General features: G+C 62.1%; 2 protein-coding genes across 2 annotated transcripts; one reads left to right on the top strand and one right to left on the bottom strand.

The window, feature by feature from the left end:
* Positions 1–65: 65 nt before the first annotated feature.
* FLII (FLII actin remodeling protein) lies at positions 66–10,685 on the bottom strand. Its single transcript, XM_063344780.1, has 30 exons — positions 10,532–10,685; positions 9,590–9,700; positions 8,342–8,413; positions 8,089–8,169; positions 7,503–7,588; positions 7,187–7,348; positions 6,978–7,081; positions 6,698–6,873; positions 6,435–6,592; positions 6,227–6,311; positions 5,780–5,927; positions 5,505–5,638; positions 5,176–5,388; positions 4,915–5,094; positions 4,759–4,841; positions 4,605–4,679; positions 4,265–4,348; positions 4,026–4,197; positions 3,838–3,942; positions 3,445–3,636; positions 3,151–3,339; positions 2,909–3,048; positions 2,568–2,793; positions 2,217–2,371; positions 2,028–2,088; positions 1,810–1,938; positions 1,599–1,705; positions 1,229–1,334; positions 1,052–1,117; positions 66–869 (listed from the first exon to the last, which is right to left on the bottom strand). Exons 1-30 carry the CDS (start codon positions 10,592–10,594, stop codon positions 735–737), a joined length of 3,798 nt encoding a protein of 1,265 aa, XP_063200850.1. The 5' UTR covers positions 10,595–10,685; the 3' UTR covers positions 66–734.
* Positions 10,686–10,816: 131 nt separating this feature from the next.
* Positions 10,817–15,376, top strand: MIEF2 (mitochondrial elongation factor 2). Its single transcript, XM_063344792.1, has 4 exons — positions 10,817–11,185; positions 11,313–11,466; positions 11,956–12,133; positions 12,987–15,376. Exons 2-4 carry the CDS (start codon positions 11,320–11,322, stop codon positions 14,039–14,041), a joined length of 1,380 nt encoding a protein of 459 aa, XP_063200862.1. The 5' UTR covers positions 10,817–11,185; positions 11,313–11,319; the 3' UTR covers positions 14,042–15,376.
* Positions 15,377–16,029: the final 653 nt, after the last annotated feature.

The following is a 16,029-nucleotide window of genomic DNA, read 5'->3' as shown; positions in this document are numbered from 1 at the left end:
TTTTTTTTTTGGTAAGATGAATTTAGCATTGTTTAGTTATTAAAAATACTGGTTTTTAATATTGAAAATAAAGCATTTAATAGCAACTGCCCAGGCTGCAGGTGTTTGAGGAGCTGGGTGGATGCGGGACCCCCCCCCGCCTCCCCGAGCCACAGCGGGGCAGGATTGGGGTTGGGACCCTGCTTGGGAGTCAGATGGGTGCAGTCAGAGCCTGGCACGGCCTCGGGGTGAGAAGTGCAGCCTTTATTGATATGATACCAACGGGCTGGCCCCTGCTGAGGGGGCTGGGATCCCCCCAGACAGTGGGGCCGGGTGTAGGGCCCAGGGCTGAGAGCCCCTTGTCCTACCCCACCCCCGCCCCACAACTCCAGCCCAGCGCTCCCTGGCAAAGCATCCTCCCACCCAAACTGGGAAACGCTCCTGTTCCCCAGTTGCAGGGGGAGCTCGGCACTGGTTTGGGGCAGCAGCATCCCCAAGCAGAGTGTAACAGGCGCCCACACTGCCCCATATACCCCCCCCCCCACAAGGAGGGGAAGGGGCTGAGTTGGGCCCCATGCCAGGAGAAGTGGGGGGACAAAAGGGTCAGCCCCAGTGCTCCCCGCTGGCCCCAGTTCGGGGGAGAAGCGGCTCCAAGTTGAGCTTGGCTGGGAGAAGGCATGTGCGGCAGTGCAGGGTGCCGGGGGGTCCAGCCATGCCATGGGGGCCATGGCCAGAGCACTGGGTGCCCCCATCCCTTAGGCAGGCGGCTTGCGGAAGATGCTCCAGGCATGGAAGCAGCGGGTGAAGGGCCAGGGCTCATTGCCTTTCCGCACCAGCCGGAGCTTGCGGGGACGCGTGGGGTCCTTGGAGCGCATGTGCTGGATGTAGACCTGGGGCAGAGCACAGTCATGGGAGTCCCTGGCCCTCACCCATGTCTGGGGGCTGGTGTTCCCCAGCCCAGGAGCTGCTGGGAGCTCTGTACCACCATGCACAGGGCAGGATCTGGGCCCCAAGGGGAGGTGGAAACGCCCGAATCCTCCCTCTCCATCAGAAAGCAGGAGGGAGGCCCTACCTGGCATGCCTTCAGGCTCAGCTTGATCTCCACCTGGCTGGTCTGGGTGCCCACCCACATGTAGACCTGTGGGAAGGACGTGCAGCCGGGCTCAGACAATGGAGCCACTGGCAAATTCAGCCCCTGCCACACTGCCCCCGGACAGAGGACACAGGACAGCCTCCCGCCCCGGCTCACCTCCCGCCCGTTGTCCAGCAGCATGATGTCATCGTCGGCCAGGTCATCCTGGCAGAAATCGGAGCACTTTTCCGACACGGAGAAATAGCCCTTCTCGTTGGAGCACCTGCGGGGACAGCAAGAAGTGGACTGCATCAAAGACACGGGTTTGTTAGGACTCAGCTCATGCAGAAGGAAGGGATATGATGGAGCAGCTGTTTTCAGCAGGTTGATGCCCAGAGATGAAGAGTTGGGAGAGGGTTTTTCCTGTCGTGCCCTGGCTAGTCTGGGAGCACTGAGCCCCTGGTAAAGGCCACCATGGCCCAGGGCACCCAGGATGAGGAAAGGGATCAGTACAGACTCGAGCCGCCCCACCTGGGTCAGGACCTACCTGAAGAGCCGGGAGTGCTTCATGTAGTCAGCGTCTTCATCATAGGGCTTCTGGCTCCCGATGCCCACCCAGAAGAAGTTTTCGGGCTCTTCTCCCTCGTTGATCACCTGCAAGGACAGGGACAGGGTTGAGCGCAGCCGTCGCCTGCCCTGGTGGGTGCTGCCACCCAGGTAAGCCAGAGCCAAGCCCCTCTGTGCCACCACCCACTCACCTGCTTACTGTAGGAGTCATCAAACATGTGGTTCATGATGTCCTCGGCCAGCTTGGCCTCATCGGGGTCAGCTGCCCGGCCCACCCAGGTGTAGACGATGCCCTGGTTGTCCGTGCTCTCAAAGGGCACCTGGGGGAGCACAGAGAGTTGGGGCTGCCCAAGAGGGGAGGGGGGCAAGTGGCCGAGCATCCCTGAGGACGCTCAGCTGTGAGCAGTACCTTGAGGATGAAGCAGAACTCTGAGTTGAGCAGACCAGCATCTGTGTTGATCTGGATGCACCTAGAAAAGAATCCCACGAGGCACCATCAGCAAGAGATCAGGCAGTTGCGCCCACTGGCACGTACCCTGCCGGGAGCCTGGCACCCGTGGGCGCTGCCTGGCCCGGAGCATCCGTCGGGAGGGCTGACCTGGTGCAGAGGGCCCCGCCGTTGGTGCGGATGTGGTAGAGGCTGGGCTGGGGTGGGCTGGCCCTGTCCTTCCGCTTGCCCCGGTGGATGACAAACCTCCTCTTGAAGTGCGAGAGGAACTTGGGGTTCTCCTGCTGCTGGGTCATGCGCACGACCTGGCCAGGGGTGGGTGTCAGCAGGGCCATGGGGACCCCCCCAAACACAACCCCAAGCCCCAGCTGCACCCCCCTGCCAGCCCCCATCGCTGCTGCTATCCCCTGCCCTTGGCCTGAGGGACAGAGGGGATGGGGAAAAAGTGCGGCAAAGATGGGGACCCCTGTGTCACCCCCCAGAAACAGGCAATGGAGTCACCTCCAGCTTGCCAGGGAAGAGACTCTCGAACTTCTTCTGGAGGCTGAAGGTGAAGGTGAGCCAGCCCATGTTGGAGGCCTCCCGACCCTGCCAGAAGTAGACGATGCACTGGAAGTCTTCCTCGGGCTGCTTCTCCTCCTCCTCTTCCTCACCCTCCTCCTCCCCTTTGCCTTCACCCTTCTTCTTCTTCTCCTCCTCCTCTTCGTACTCCACCGGCACCCAGTACCTGAGGGCAAGAACAGGGGGTGATGTGAGGGATGGGGCAGGTTGGGGCTCTGGGCAGGGAGATGGGGGGATGAGGTGGTCCAGCAGCCCCAGAGAGGGGTTGAGCCGGGTGTTACCTGCAGAGGAAGACGTAACAGTCGTGGGTGTGGAAGTGGCCGAACTCCTCCTCAGGCAGGCGAGCGAATTTTTTGCCCTCCAGCACGAAGCCCTCCATGCCGTCCAGGTCCTCGTTCCATTCCTCCATCAGCTGCTCCGCCTGTGGCCCCACGTGCTCCGTCAGTCAGCGACCACCCAGCCCCTCCCATCAGCACCCAGCCCAACGCCATGGGGACACGCACAGGACAGTCCCCAGCCCTACCTCGCTGAGGGGCATGGGGGGCTGGCGGGGCAGGAAGAGCGCCGTAAGATCAGCCTTCATCTGGTCCTTCTTCTCAGCATCCTTGCGGACCTTGCCGGCAAGGCCGCCCTCCTGCAGCACCGTCTCGGCATTGCGGGTGTAATCCACACGCAGGACATCGTCCCAGTTCTTGAACTTGGACTTGAAGACCTACGTCGGGGAGCAGGTAACGCACCCTGCGGCCCAGTACCCTCCCTGGCACCCAGCACCCCATCCGAGGGGTCTGTGCCCCCGCGGGCACGTGGGCTGCCCTACCTGGCACTCGGTGCCCTCCAGGTTCCTGGTGACCATGGCGTGCTTGGGCCGGTGCAGCATGCCGCACAGCTCCTGGCTCAGCTTCAGTGCCGCCGCCCGCACCAGCCGCGGCGACTTCCTCCCGATCCAGATGAAGACGTCAGACCAGCAGTCCAGGATGTACACGCTCTTGGTGTCCAGCAGGCTCTGCAGCTGAGGGCACCGCAGGGAAAAGGGGTCAGGCACCCCTGGGCTTTCCTGGCTGGAAAACGCTCCCCAAAAGACAGTCGGGAAGAGCAGCGCATCCCCCACCCGCGCCCCGAACCTGCCTCTCCCGGGGCACAGCTGGAGGCAGAAAGGGCACAAAACCAGTCTCACTGGTCAGACTGGGAGAACCTCCCCGCCACATCCTACCAGGCGCATCTCCGGCATCAGATCAGCCTTCAGCCTCTTCTTGTGCTCCACCGAGAGCTTGTAGTTGATCTGGGGCAGCTCCAGGTAGCCCAGGCCCAGGCCAACCTGCAGAGGGGAAGGGGACACGGGTGAGGGGGGGCTGCAGGGCCCTGGCAGCACCGATAGCCCCGCAGATGGCAGCTCCCCACCTTGTACAGCTTGGGCTTGTGGGGCTGGAAGTCATCGGGGACGCAGGGCCGGATCTCCTCGGGCTGCCCCCCCAGCGCCTCCCAGAAGTCGGGGGTCTCCTGGCCCTGGGTGAGCAGCGTGATCTCCGCCTTGCCCTTCCGCTCGTTCTTGTTGATCTTCTCGGCGAAGAGCCTGCGGCGGGGACAGGTGAGATGGCAGGTGGGCTCCCTGCACCCCCGTCCCCCCAGCCCAGCCCTACCTGGCCTTGGTGGTGCTGCTCAGCGTGGCCTGGCTCCCGCGCCACACGAAGAGGTTGAGGCCATGGTCCAGGAGGAAGACAAAGCTGGTGGATACAGAGGTGAGAGGACAGTCAAGAGAGAGTGGGGTGCACCGTGTCCTCCCCACCCCAGGGGTCCTTGCGGAGCAGGGCACCGCAGCTGCTGGGGCTGCACAGTGGGGTTTGGACCCACATCCTTGTAGAAAGGTGCTGCCATGGCCAATTTTCACCCCAGAGCTGCAGCTGCTGTCTTGGGTGGACCCTGCCAGCACCCTGTCCCTCTGCAGGGACCCTGTGTCCCCTGGCCGCTCCCCCTGCTCACCGCGGGTCCAGCGATGTCCCTTTCAGTGCCACCGGTTCCAGCTTAACGTTCTTCTTCCCATAGACACGGTACAACCTGAGGGAGAGACAACCACAGTGGGATGTACGGCACCGCCTGCCCCACACATCCCTCCAGCCCCTGGCCCCAGCAGTACCTGGTGACGTATTGTGTGTCCTCGACAGTGAAGAAGCCACTGGCTGTGCCACCCTCGATGTAGGAGATGTCATTGTCAAAGACCTAGGGGCAGGGAGGGGGTGAGGGTGGGAGAGGCAGGGGTGGGGGCTGTGGCGGGGCTGGGGGTCAGCCTCACCTGGAGGAACTCGTCGCTCTCGTCCCCCATCTCCTCCCGGATGCTGCGGCACTCAGCTCCCAGGTAGTTGCGGAGATTGACGGCATGGATGGCGGAGCAGGCCTTCTTGTCCAGCGTGGCCTCCTGCCCGATCCAGTAGTAGATCTCCCAGTTGAGGGAGCCATTCTCATCCAGGAAGGTCTGGGGAAGGATGGGGTGTGAGATGGGATGGTCACAGCCCCAGGCTGGGGATGTGGGGGACCCTCAGTCCTCCCCAGGTACCTTGAGCACGATGTAGCAGTCGGCCTCATAGAACTTGCCGTGGAAAGCCTCGTCCACCAGCGTGGGCACAAAGTTCTCGATCTGCCAGACGCAGAGGCCGGGCAGTTGCCCCACGTCCTCGCTGAAGAACTCTGAGTAGTCCAGCTGCGGCTTCTCCAGGCCCTGGTCCCAGCGGCGCGTCTTCAGGTCCGGTGCCTTCGCCTCCCCGCTCTCCTGTGGGGACGGGGACAGGTCACTAAACTGGGGGCAACTGGGTCCCTGCTGGCAACCGGGGTGGGCCAGGGGCACCATGGTGCTGCTCGAGGACCCTCTCCCACCCCAGACCCTACCTCTATCTTCTTGTTCTTCTCCTGGGCCACGTCCGACATCCCCTTCAGCACCTGCTTGGCCTGGTCATCCTGTGCGGAGTCCTTGCGCCGCCGGAGACGCATCTTGCGGGCCAGCGGGTCCTTGGTGCCGCTGCCTGGGGACACGGGGACAGGGTGAGAGGCAGCCATGACACCTGTGCCTTGTGTAGGGCATGCCATGGGACAAAGCTCGTTTCCCGGCCTCTCCCAGGGTGCTGCCCGAGGCAGGGCTGTCCCTCACGTCCCCACACATTTACCTGCTGCGGCAGCGGCAACGGTGGCCGGGGAGGCTCCGGCCAGGCGGAGCTGGTTCTGCAGGGAGAAGTCGATGTTGTACCACTCCGACGTCCGATCCACTGGCTTCGGTGGCATCACCAGGTTGGGATTTTCGCGCACGTCCAGGATCTGCCAAGAAGGGGACAGGAGACCTCACTGTTCTGAAGCACAGGCTCATGGGGACATTGAGGATGTGGGCTGGGCTGGGAGACCTCCGGAGCACCCTGGGCTTCGGTGAGGTGCAGGTATGTGGAAGGAGCCCCAAATCCACCACCTGCCTGGGCTGAACTGTATGCTAGACTGCCTGTATTGGTTCCAAGACCCCTTGTCCTCACCTTGCCCATCCCACCCTACAGCCCCGGGATCCCAGGGACATGCTGGGGCTGTGCTGGACCCAGCCCAAGGTGGAGGGGATGACGGGCTCTCACCTCCACGTCCGTCAGGAAGTGGATGGCCTCTGGCAGCGTCACCAGGCGGTTCTTGTTCAGCACCAGTTTCCTCAGCTTGGAGCACCTGTTGGACATGGACATGCTGGTTAAGGCCCAGGGCAGGGACACTCAGAGAGCCCGTATCGCCACACAACCTCCGTGTCCTCTTTTGAGGACAGAACTGATCTGGCTGGGGGCTGTCCCCTACCTGCACAGGCTCTCGGGGATGAGCTCCAGGTTGTTGTTGGCTGCCATGAACTCCTCAAGATTGGCAAGCTTGCCGATACCCGAGGGGATCCCATCAAAGTCAAGCTTGTTGGAGTTCAGGTACATCTTCTTCAGCTTGGTCAGCTTACAGATGGCTGACTGGGGAAGGAGGAGATGGCAAGGTGAGGGAGAACCCAGTGGCATGGAGACATGGGCAGGGATGCCATGTATGGGCAGGGACGCCATGTATGGGCAGGGACATACAGGCAAGGAGGTGAGCTCGTTGCGGGACAGATTGAGGGTCTCCAGCTGGGTCCACTGGTCAATGCAGAGGGACAGCTCTGTGATCTGGTTGCTGCTGAGGTTCAGGCGCCGCAGGCTGCCCAGGGTGTAGAGGCACTCGGGAACACGACTGAGGTCGTTGCAGGACAGGTCCACATCTGGAGCAAGACAACGGGGTGACGATGCCAGCCAGACCCATGCTAGGGCTGAGAGAGCCCCTGGAGGGCCCTGAGCACCATGGGGCTGGGTCCCCTGGCCCTACCTGCCAGGTTCACCAGGCCCTCGAGGCTGGTGGGCAGGTTGCTCTGCGTGCGCTGGGTGTTCCTGAGGTGGAGGGTCTGCAAGGCTGTCATCGCCGGGAGCTGCCTGCGGACCATGGAGAACCACGGGGCAGAGATGGCATCAGGGCTGGAGCAGGCACCTGGCCCAGCCCCGGCACCGTGGGATCCAGCCTGGAAAAGGGGGCCTTACCGGAGCTGCGCATGCAGGAGGGGGTTGTTGTTGAGGATGAGGGTCTGGAGGTGAACCAGGCGTCTCATCTGTGGTGGGAGGCTCTCCAGCTTGTTGTTGCTCAGGTCGAGGTAGAGCAGGTCCGTCAGGTTGATGAAGAGCTGGTTGGGGATGGTCTCAATGCTGCGGGGATATGGAGATCTTCAGGGCTGCCTGGGACTCGCACCAGCACCAGGTCTCCCTCAAAGAGGGACAGAGTGCAGTACCCGGAGTGAAGGGGGTGATGGACGGAGGTGGCCACAGCTAGAGGGAGATGGCTGCCTTGGCCTGGACCCACCTGTTGTGGCCAAGGTTGAGGACCAGCATGTTCTTGGCGTTCTCCAGTTCCCGGGGACATTCTGTGAGCTGGTTGTAGCTCAGGTCCTGGAGCAAACAGGAGAGCAATGCAGGCATCACCCTCTGCCCCACACCCAGCAACCACCACCCAAACCCGAGGAGCGAGGGGCATCTTTGGGGACACGGCGTGCCTACAGCCACGCTGGGCCTTGCCCTGTGGATCAGTGCCCAGCAGCAGCTGGACAAGCACGCGGGGAACCCAGCTGCAGCATCAGCCTTTACAGGAGGCATTGCCATAGGGTTATCCTGCCCGCAGACAGATTCCCCGGCGCTTGGGCATGGGGTCAAGACTGGCACTGAAAGGGCACAGGAGCTCTTGCTGCAGGGAAGCTACTTATGGCCTGGGCACCCAAAAATCAAAGGGAGCCTGGCAGCAGTGAGTCCTGATTTACTCCCTGCACCTTTCCCCCAGGTTCTCTTCAGCCCCACCACGCTCCGTGAGGAGCACGAAGGGCCACCAAGGTGCAAGAACAGGATCCAGGAGCCTGAGCTGGCTCTTGCATTAGCCGAGGAGACTCTGCACCTACCAGCACCGAGAGGTCGTCCAGCTGGAAGATATCGTCAGGGACTCCTGAGTTCTTCAGGCTGTTCGCACGAGCCACAATTGCCTTGAAATGGGAGAGAGAGGCACGACTACAGCCACTCGCCGGCTCTATGCCTGCTGAGCCCCTCGGGGTGGCCATAGATGATCCTCGTGTGCCTCCAGAGCCAGGGGCTGGCCGAGGGGTGCGTGGGGATACCAGCCCCGATGCAGGTGGGACGCATAAGGGGGACACTTACCCGGAGGCAGGGCAGGCCGGAGAGCTCGCCATGGAGCGTGGTGAGGCTGTTGTGACTCACGGAGAGGTGTTCCTGCAGGGAAGCCCCAGACAAGCCCCAATGAGAGGAGAGAGGAGACAGGGCTGCGTGGGACAGCAGTCGGGTCCCCACGCTGATGTGGGGGCTCCTCAATCCCAGGAGAGTCGGGGGCTCGCAGAGACATGGGGTGAGCTCAGCCCTGACCCCCATGAGGCTGTGGCGATGCCCCCAGTCTCAAACTGGTTGATTTGCCCCAGCGTGTCCATGCTGCCTCCGCGCCCCTCGTTCCCTGGGGCAGACCTGGCTGAGACACCCCAGCCCTGCTGCAGGGTTGGGGACACTCCGGGCTGCTACTGAGCTGGCTTGTGGCAGTCCCGTACAGCCCCCGAGCAAACAGACCCCAGTTCTTGGAAACGCTTCTCCCTGGGTGATCTGGAAACGGGCAGATGTGTGGGGACCGGCAGGGTAGGAAAGGAGCCCAGGGAAAATTTTTGTTTTCCTCTGACAGCCCGGCTGTTACCTGCTCAGGAAAATGAGGAACTGGCAGAATGGGGGCGAGATGCCAGGTTTTAAGTCTAGTCGTGGCGCCTGAACGTCTGTCAGGACTGGCAGGAGCGTGGCTCCGACCAGCATGGAGGGCTTCCCCGCTCGCTGTGCCTCAGCAGGGTGCACCCGGCACGGTGACGAGGACTTTTGGCAGCATTTAAAGCATCGTGTTTGTCTGACACCGATTTAACGATGTCCATAACACACTGCAGGACACCGCCAAAGCAAAGCTTAGCCATGGACTCCACCAAAGGCCTGGTCGTGTGCGCAAAACTTGAACCACCCAAAAAACAAAGCCAGGCAGCTGCCAGCTACGGCTCTTTATATCTTCTAGTAAAGGCGGAGGAAAAAAAAAAGCCCCAAACCCTTACTCCTCCCCATACTAAACCTTCACTCTTCCCTTCTATTAGAGGGCAGAGGATCTAAGTGTGGTTTTTAGTCTGGTTTTCTAGGAAAACAAGGTGAAACTGAATACAAGTCTGCCTCATCTGTCTCAACCCCACTCCTAACAGCTCCTGCATCCGATTTCAACCACACGTTGTAGCTCAGCCCTATTATTAGACACCAGAGCATCTGCCGATGAGCCACGAGGCTGGCAGGCACTGCCGCGCAGGGTCCCGTCTGACCCCACAGCCCCAGTGGGAGCCATCAAGCCCCATCCTCTGCCTGAAAAGTGCCGCTCACCAGCTTCTGGAGGGCGGCGAGCTCCTCGGGCAGGTAGCAGAGCCCCGTGCGGTTCAGCTTCAGCCAGCGCAGGCTGGTCATCGCCTTCACATGCTCTGGGAAGTAGCCGCCCTGTGAGGAGGAGGAGGAGGGTGAGAAAACCACCTGCCCCAGGGGAGGATTTGGGGACCTCAGTGTGACCCACCCTGTGTGGTCAGGGGGAAGGCCTGTCGTCGCCCAATGCTATGGGACTGGGAGCTGGGGAGCCACGATTGCCCAGTCCTATGGGATTAGGAGAGGCTGGGATCACCCAGTCCTATGGGATGGGGAGCTGGGAGGTTGGGATGGCCCAATCCTATGGGATGGGGAGCTGGGGGGGCGGGCTGGGATTACCCAATTTGATGGGATTGGGAGATGGGGGACTGGGATCGACCAGTCCTATGGGATTGAGACCTGGGGGGATGTCTGGGATCACCCAGTCCTATGGAACTGGGAACTGGGGGGTCGGGATCACCCAGTCCCATGGGACTGGGACTTGGGATCACCCAGTGCCATGGGATTGGGAGCTGGGGGGCTGGGATCACCCAGTCCTATGGAACTGGGACCTGGAGGGCCGGGATCACCCAGTCCTACGGCACCGGGAGGCCAACATCCCCCGGCTCTCTAAGGCCCCATGGGTTGGGGGGCAGCAGTTGCCCAGCCGTGGAGGCTGGGGGGCCAGGGATCGCCAGGCCCTATAATACCGATGGGGTCAGGGCCCGGTGCTGCCCCTGTACAAGCACCCCCGTCCTGGGGACATCCCCCAGCCCCAGGGCACCGGGCCCGGGCGGGCCGAGCTGAGCCTGCGGGGCCTGGCCGGGCCTGACAGGGGCCGGGTGGACCGGGCCGGGCCTCGCCCGCCGCTCGGGGCCTGGGGCCGGGCTGTCCCCCTCGTTCCCCGCTGCCCCCCGCTCCCCCCCGCACCTTGAAGTCGTTGCCGCTGAGGTCGACGCCGCGGACGAAGGGCAAGACCCCGGTGGCCGCCATGGCGGCGCTGGCGACGGAAGGGCGGAGGGACCCGGCGGCCACCCGCCCCGCCCGGCCCGCTCAGGCCACGCCCCTTCCCCGCAAGCCACGCCCCCGCCGATGACGCTCTGCCGGCGGGAGGGCGGGGCCGGGTTCTGCTTCCGCGCGCGGGTGGGCGGTGCCGCCCCGCGCCGCGCCCTCATTGGCTGGGGCCGCGCCGGGAGCGGGGGGGCTGCGGGGCGCGCGGCCGTCCCGGTCCCGGTCCCGGTCCCGGTCCCGGTCCCGGTCCCGGGGGGCCGGCCCGCTCCGCTCCGCTCCGCTCCGCTCCTGCCCTTGAGCGGGTCGGGGCTCGCAGGCGGCCCCTGGCTGTGCCCGCGGCCCGGCCGCCTCCTCCCTCTTGGCAGCGCCAGGGTCTCCGTCCCGGTGTCCCCTCCCCGGGGGGGCGCGGGCCGCGGTACCCCGCCTCCAGTGCCGCCGGGTCCCCCCGAAGCGGCGGTGGCTGCGGCAGGGCCGGGCGGGTGACCCTTCTCCAGGGTGACCCTTGCTCCGCCGCACCCAGGCGTCCCGGCAGCGGCGGGAGCCTTTGACCCGGAGGCGGAGGGGAGCGGCGGGGTGGGCGCTGCAGGACACCCCCCCACCACCCTTTCCCCAAAAAACTGCCACCCTGCGGGCTCCGCGCCCTCCGGGGCGGTGGGTCGCCCGTCCAGGGTGACACCCCGCTGCTCCTCTCCTTCCACAGGGCGACCATGGCCGAGTTCGGGCGGCAGCGGGGCAAGCGGCAGGAGGACGGCGGGCTGGGCAGCGTCCTCGACCTGCTGTTGGCCAACGCCAGGCTGGTGCTGGGAGTCACCGGCGCGGCCGTGCTCGCCATCGCTACGCTGGCCGTCAAGCGGGTAAGGCTGGGGCGGCCGCCGTCGGGGCTCGGAGGACGGCAGCGGCCGGCCACCGTGTCGGGGTGAAGGATGAGCCACGGACCCCGTTGGCTGCTCCTGAGCTGCGGAGCTGCTCCCTCCAGTCCGGCAGAACCGCTGCCGGTGTGGGGTTGCCCGCTCCCACCCTGCGGGGGCACACGCAGCCCCCCACACTGTTTGCCTGGAACAGCACGCGTTTGGGGTACGGTGTCCCATCCAGAAAGGCACCTTGGGCTTAATTCACATTTGGCCACCTGACTTTTTTTTTTTTCCGCTTAAAGTCTGTAGGAAGAAAATGTGTGCCTTTGTGGCCCCCTAAACTGTATATTTTTGTTAGTAGAAGCCCCGCGTGGGGCCGTGTCTCCCCGTGCGTGTACCAGCGGGGCTGCCGTCCCCCTTAGCTTGGGGTGTGACCACAGGGAAACGGTACGGAGATAATAACGCATCCACGTGGGTTTTCCTCCCCTCCAGCTGATCGACCGAGCCACCAGCCCTCGCGACGAAGGCGATCCCAAAGCCGAGCAGAAGACCCTGGAGGAGAGCTGGCAGGACTTGGCCTTGATCAAGGCGATGCCAAAACCCCCCAAGAAGCAGAGAAGGGAAGACCTCAGCGAGCCTCTGCTCTCTCCGTCTCGGCCACTGGTGCCAGGTGAGACTAGTGGTGTGTATGCCAGCTCCCACCATGACTGGGAAGATCACCTTGGCGTGCTTGGGGCCGGCTGTGCTGCTGCTCCCTGCGGTCTGGGAGTTCCATGTTATTTTTAGCTCGGTGTCCGGAAAGCCGACCCGATGGTGCCCTCCCTCCTGGGAGGCTCCCAAGCCGCGGCCCCTTTTTAGGCAATGCCTGCGGTAATGGCACCTCTGATAACATCCTGGGTGCCTTGGCCACCACGGCATGGTGGAGGCTGCTGGGGCTTTGTTTCCTGCGGAGCGGTGGCTGCTGCGCTCGTTTTCTGGGTCAGCTCTGCCTAGAGGAAGGTACGCTCTGGAGCTGCCACAGACAAAGGCTGCCTTGTCCAGCTGCCTACAAATACGGCATTTTTCCAAGGGTGAAAGCAGCCCAGCTCCGTGCAGGGCAGGTCCTGAGATACGGGACACAGAGTGGGATCGTTTGTAGGACTCGGCATCGGGGCAGGCTGGATCTGCCTGAGGAGCCTCAGTGGGGCCAAGACTCGTAGGGACCCTGGCAGCGAGTCCCTTGCCCGGCTGCTGGTGCGTAGCCTGGTTTTACCCATCCCTAGCTGGGGGGTGAGGCCGGGCGCTGACGGGTTTTGGGGTTAGTTTGGGCTCTGCCTTGGCTGAGAAGCGCTGTTAACATCGGAGGACTCTGTGGTGGCCCTCTTGGCAAGGTCAGCCTCACATCAGAGATGTGGGCTGAGAGCTGGGCACCCAGCTCACGCCTCACCCTCGGCTGCGGCAGGAGAAGCTGCTGCTGTAGGTTGCAGACTGTCTGCTCAGAGCTGTGACTTCTCCCTTCCCTCTGTCCCATCCCCTTCTCACAGAGCCCAGGGTCTGCTCTGCTCCTCCAGAGACCCCTCGGGTCGAATCCAGCCCTCTGCGCTGTCTCACGCTGCAGGAGAAGCTCCTCTCCCACTACAGCAGCCAGCTGGCCGTGCCCAAGGCGCAAGTGTCCCTCGCCCTGCAGCTGGCCAGGAGCATCTGCACCCAACTGCAGAACTTCCTACGGAACAAGTGCCCGGAGCTGCCCTTCGGCAGCCTCTTCCTCAGCGGTCCCCTGCTCGATGGCCTTGAGTCTCTCACAGCCGACCACATCCACCTCATGCTGCCGGTGGTCCTTGATGCCACGCTCTGGAGCCTCATCCCAGGAGAGGACACTGTGGTGAGGAACCCCCAGTACTGGATGATCAAGAGGACCGATCTGGAGTATTTCCCTCGTGGGTGTAGCCCCTGGGACAGGTTCATTGTGGGTCGGTACCTCTCCTCCAACGCGCTCAACGAGACCCTCCACAAGATGCTGGTGGCCTCCATCAACTGGCCTGCCATAGGCAGCCTGCTGGGGACCGTCATCCACCCAGTCGTTGCCTCCCAGGAGCTGAAGCTGGAAGTCAAACATGATCAGGTTGAGCTGAGCATCACCCTCTTCCCGGTGGTGGAACTGGAGGACAAGGTTCTTCTGGCTGCTCCTCCTGAAGGACTGGTGGAAAACCTCTGGCTTGAGAGCTTTTACAGGGCAGAGGTCTCGAAGGTGAAGGAGCTGGATGCTGGTGACTCCGGGGCTCGGCAGCACTGCCTCTGCATCCTGAACGGCGTCTGCAAGAGCCATCCCACCCTGCACAAACTGAGCGGCAGCCCCTTGACCCACGTTGTCCTTCACCTCAGTGCCACCAGTTCAGACTGGGCAGAAGAAAGCCTTGCTGACAGGTTCCAGCAGGTGCTTGAGGAGCTGGTAGGCTACCTGGAGAAAGGGGTCCTGCCTTGCTATTTCAACCACAAAATCAACCTTTTCTGCGAGCTGTTGGAGGATGAAATCGATGAGATGGGCTTCATGCTCTACAGGGCCATATCTGAGCCGGAGCTCCTGCTGGAGGAGAAATGATCGGTGTGTCGGGAACTCCTGAACATAGGGTGTTCCTCACCCATCTGCTGCTCCCCGCTGTGAGGGTTGCGATGCTTCTAGTTGACTAGTCGGTAAGAGGCAAAGTTCTTGCACTTTATGAGAAAAAAAAAAAATAATTTCCTGTCTGAATAAAAGGTGCCTGAGCAGAGGTGGGTGTTGGCGTAAGGAGCCTTTGGCTGGGGGGGCTCTGCCGAACCCAGGACGAGTGCAGCCCGCACCTCAAGTACCCACAGGTGAGTCCTGTCCGCTGGGAGCTGACGTGAAGCATGTTTGGTCTCCGGTTCCCAGTGTCCTCTGCCTGTCCCAGCCTGCTGTCGCAGCTCTCGGCCTCCCCTCACGCTCCGAGACCAGCTGGAGGGGAGCGATTCCTCGCTGCTGCTGTGTCCTGCAGACCCCACGGGGTGCAGTGTCCCCTTGGACACTTGGTCTTACTGTGCCATGCCCTCCGCCAGCTTTTGGGACAGGGTGTGAGCCTCATCCGTCTGCAGGATATTGCCCGAGCGATGACCTGGGTGGTTGTCTGGGCACTTGAAGGTACAGCCGTAGCGAGCAGGGCGTTGGGTTTATTCTTTGGAAACCTTTTCAGCTGCCAAAAGGGGCAAGCTCAGCCCTGCCTCTTCCTTCTGCCAGTATCGGCTCTGCCCCGAGGAAGGGGCGCGCTTCCAGCACGGTGCCGGGGCTTCGTGGCCCTTGTCCCATGCGGTGTTTTGCTGGAAGATGTCCTGAAAAAGGCAGTGGCAGGAAGAGAGCTGCTGACTCCCAAGAGGCTCCTGGTATCGGTCCCTTGGTGGAGGCTGCAGCAGGGCTGTGCATCCCCTTCCAGTCTGTCCAGTGACCTTCTCACACATGTATTGCTGCTGTCTTGAGGTCCCGTTCCCCCGGAGCTGCGTGGTACGGGGCAGGAAAGTAGGACAGGGATGACGCTCTGAGCAGAGCGCTTGCAGGAACTGAAGTGGTTTATGCTTTTTATTAAGAAGATATGTTTTGTTTGGGTGTTTTGTTTTGTTTTTCCTTTGAGTGGCTGCTAGTAGGCTTTGGTTCTGGCTGTAGTCCCAGAGCGAAGCAATATATTCTTATATTTAATGGGAGGAGATGTTTTTTGCACACTGGTGGAGATGGAGAAATCCTGCGGACTTCAATGTGAGCAGCTGTTGTGGTTTAGTTTTGTTTACAGCTATCATCTTGTTTATGGGAGGGGAAAAAAAACCCAACAACCTGTGCTTTTCCTCCCAGTCTGAAGATTACTTAGTTTGTCCCTCCAACCCACTTCTCGGGTGTCAGCGATGAGAATAAACCTTCCCTGTGTATACTGGTTCTCGTGTGTCAGCTCTGTTTTGTCTCCTTTCTGGTGGTAAGGGCTGAATCGATCCTCCAGCTGCGGTGGCGTGCCAGAGGACTGCCCAGGGCCTCCCCGCCTGCGAGGAGAGCCTTGGCGGTGGTCAGACCCTGTCCTGCAAGGTCCTTCTCCTCCTCTTCCAAACCCCTGTGCCTGCGGAGTGCCTGGCTGCGGTATGTGAGCCATCCCGATGCTGAGCTCTGCCATTTACCCGCTGGCTCTAACGGCTCAGCTGCCTGAACGCTGGGCAGGGTTAGACCAGTAAAGCTGGTAACGGCTGATGCCACCAGCAACGCTTAACCTGCTGCCTCGGTGCTACACCGATGCTTTCTGCTGCCGTTGCCCGTTCAGAGGCTGCTGCCTGGGCTTCTGCCGTGCTTTTGCCAGATCAGTGGTTGCGTTACAAAGCCTCGTAATCCTGTTATTTTAGCCGGCAGGTCAGTATTTTTAGGCCACAGCTGTTAATCGTGGGAGTGAGGGGTACAGGGAAATGGAACCCGAGTTCTCCTGACCTTATTCCATAGATTTAGGCTCACTAGCAATGGACGGCTGAGGTTAAAGGATCTCTCTCGTGCAGACCTTAAAGCGAAGCTGTGCTGCTGTGATCTCCTCTGCTTTGAGCTAGACTGTA

The sequence above is a fragment of the Chroicocephalus ridibundus genome, chromosome 8 (assembly GCF_963924245.1).
Source record: "Chroicocephalus ridibundus chromosome 8, bChrRid1.1, whole genome shotgun sequence".
NCBI classification, from domain to species: Eukaryota; Metazoa; Chordata; class Aves; order Charadriiformes; family Laridae; genus Chroicocephalus; species Chroicocephalus ridibundus.
The sequence above is the reverse complement of the archived record's forward strand: the minus strand, read 5'-3'. Positions and strand labels throughout refer to the sequence as shown.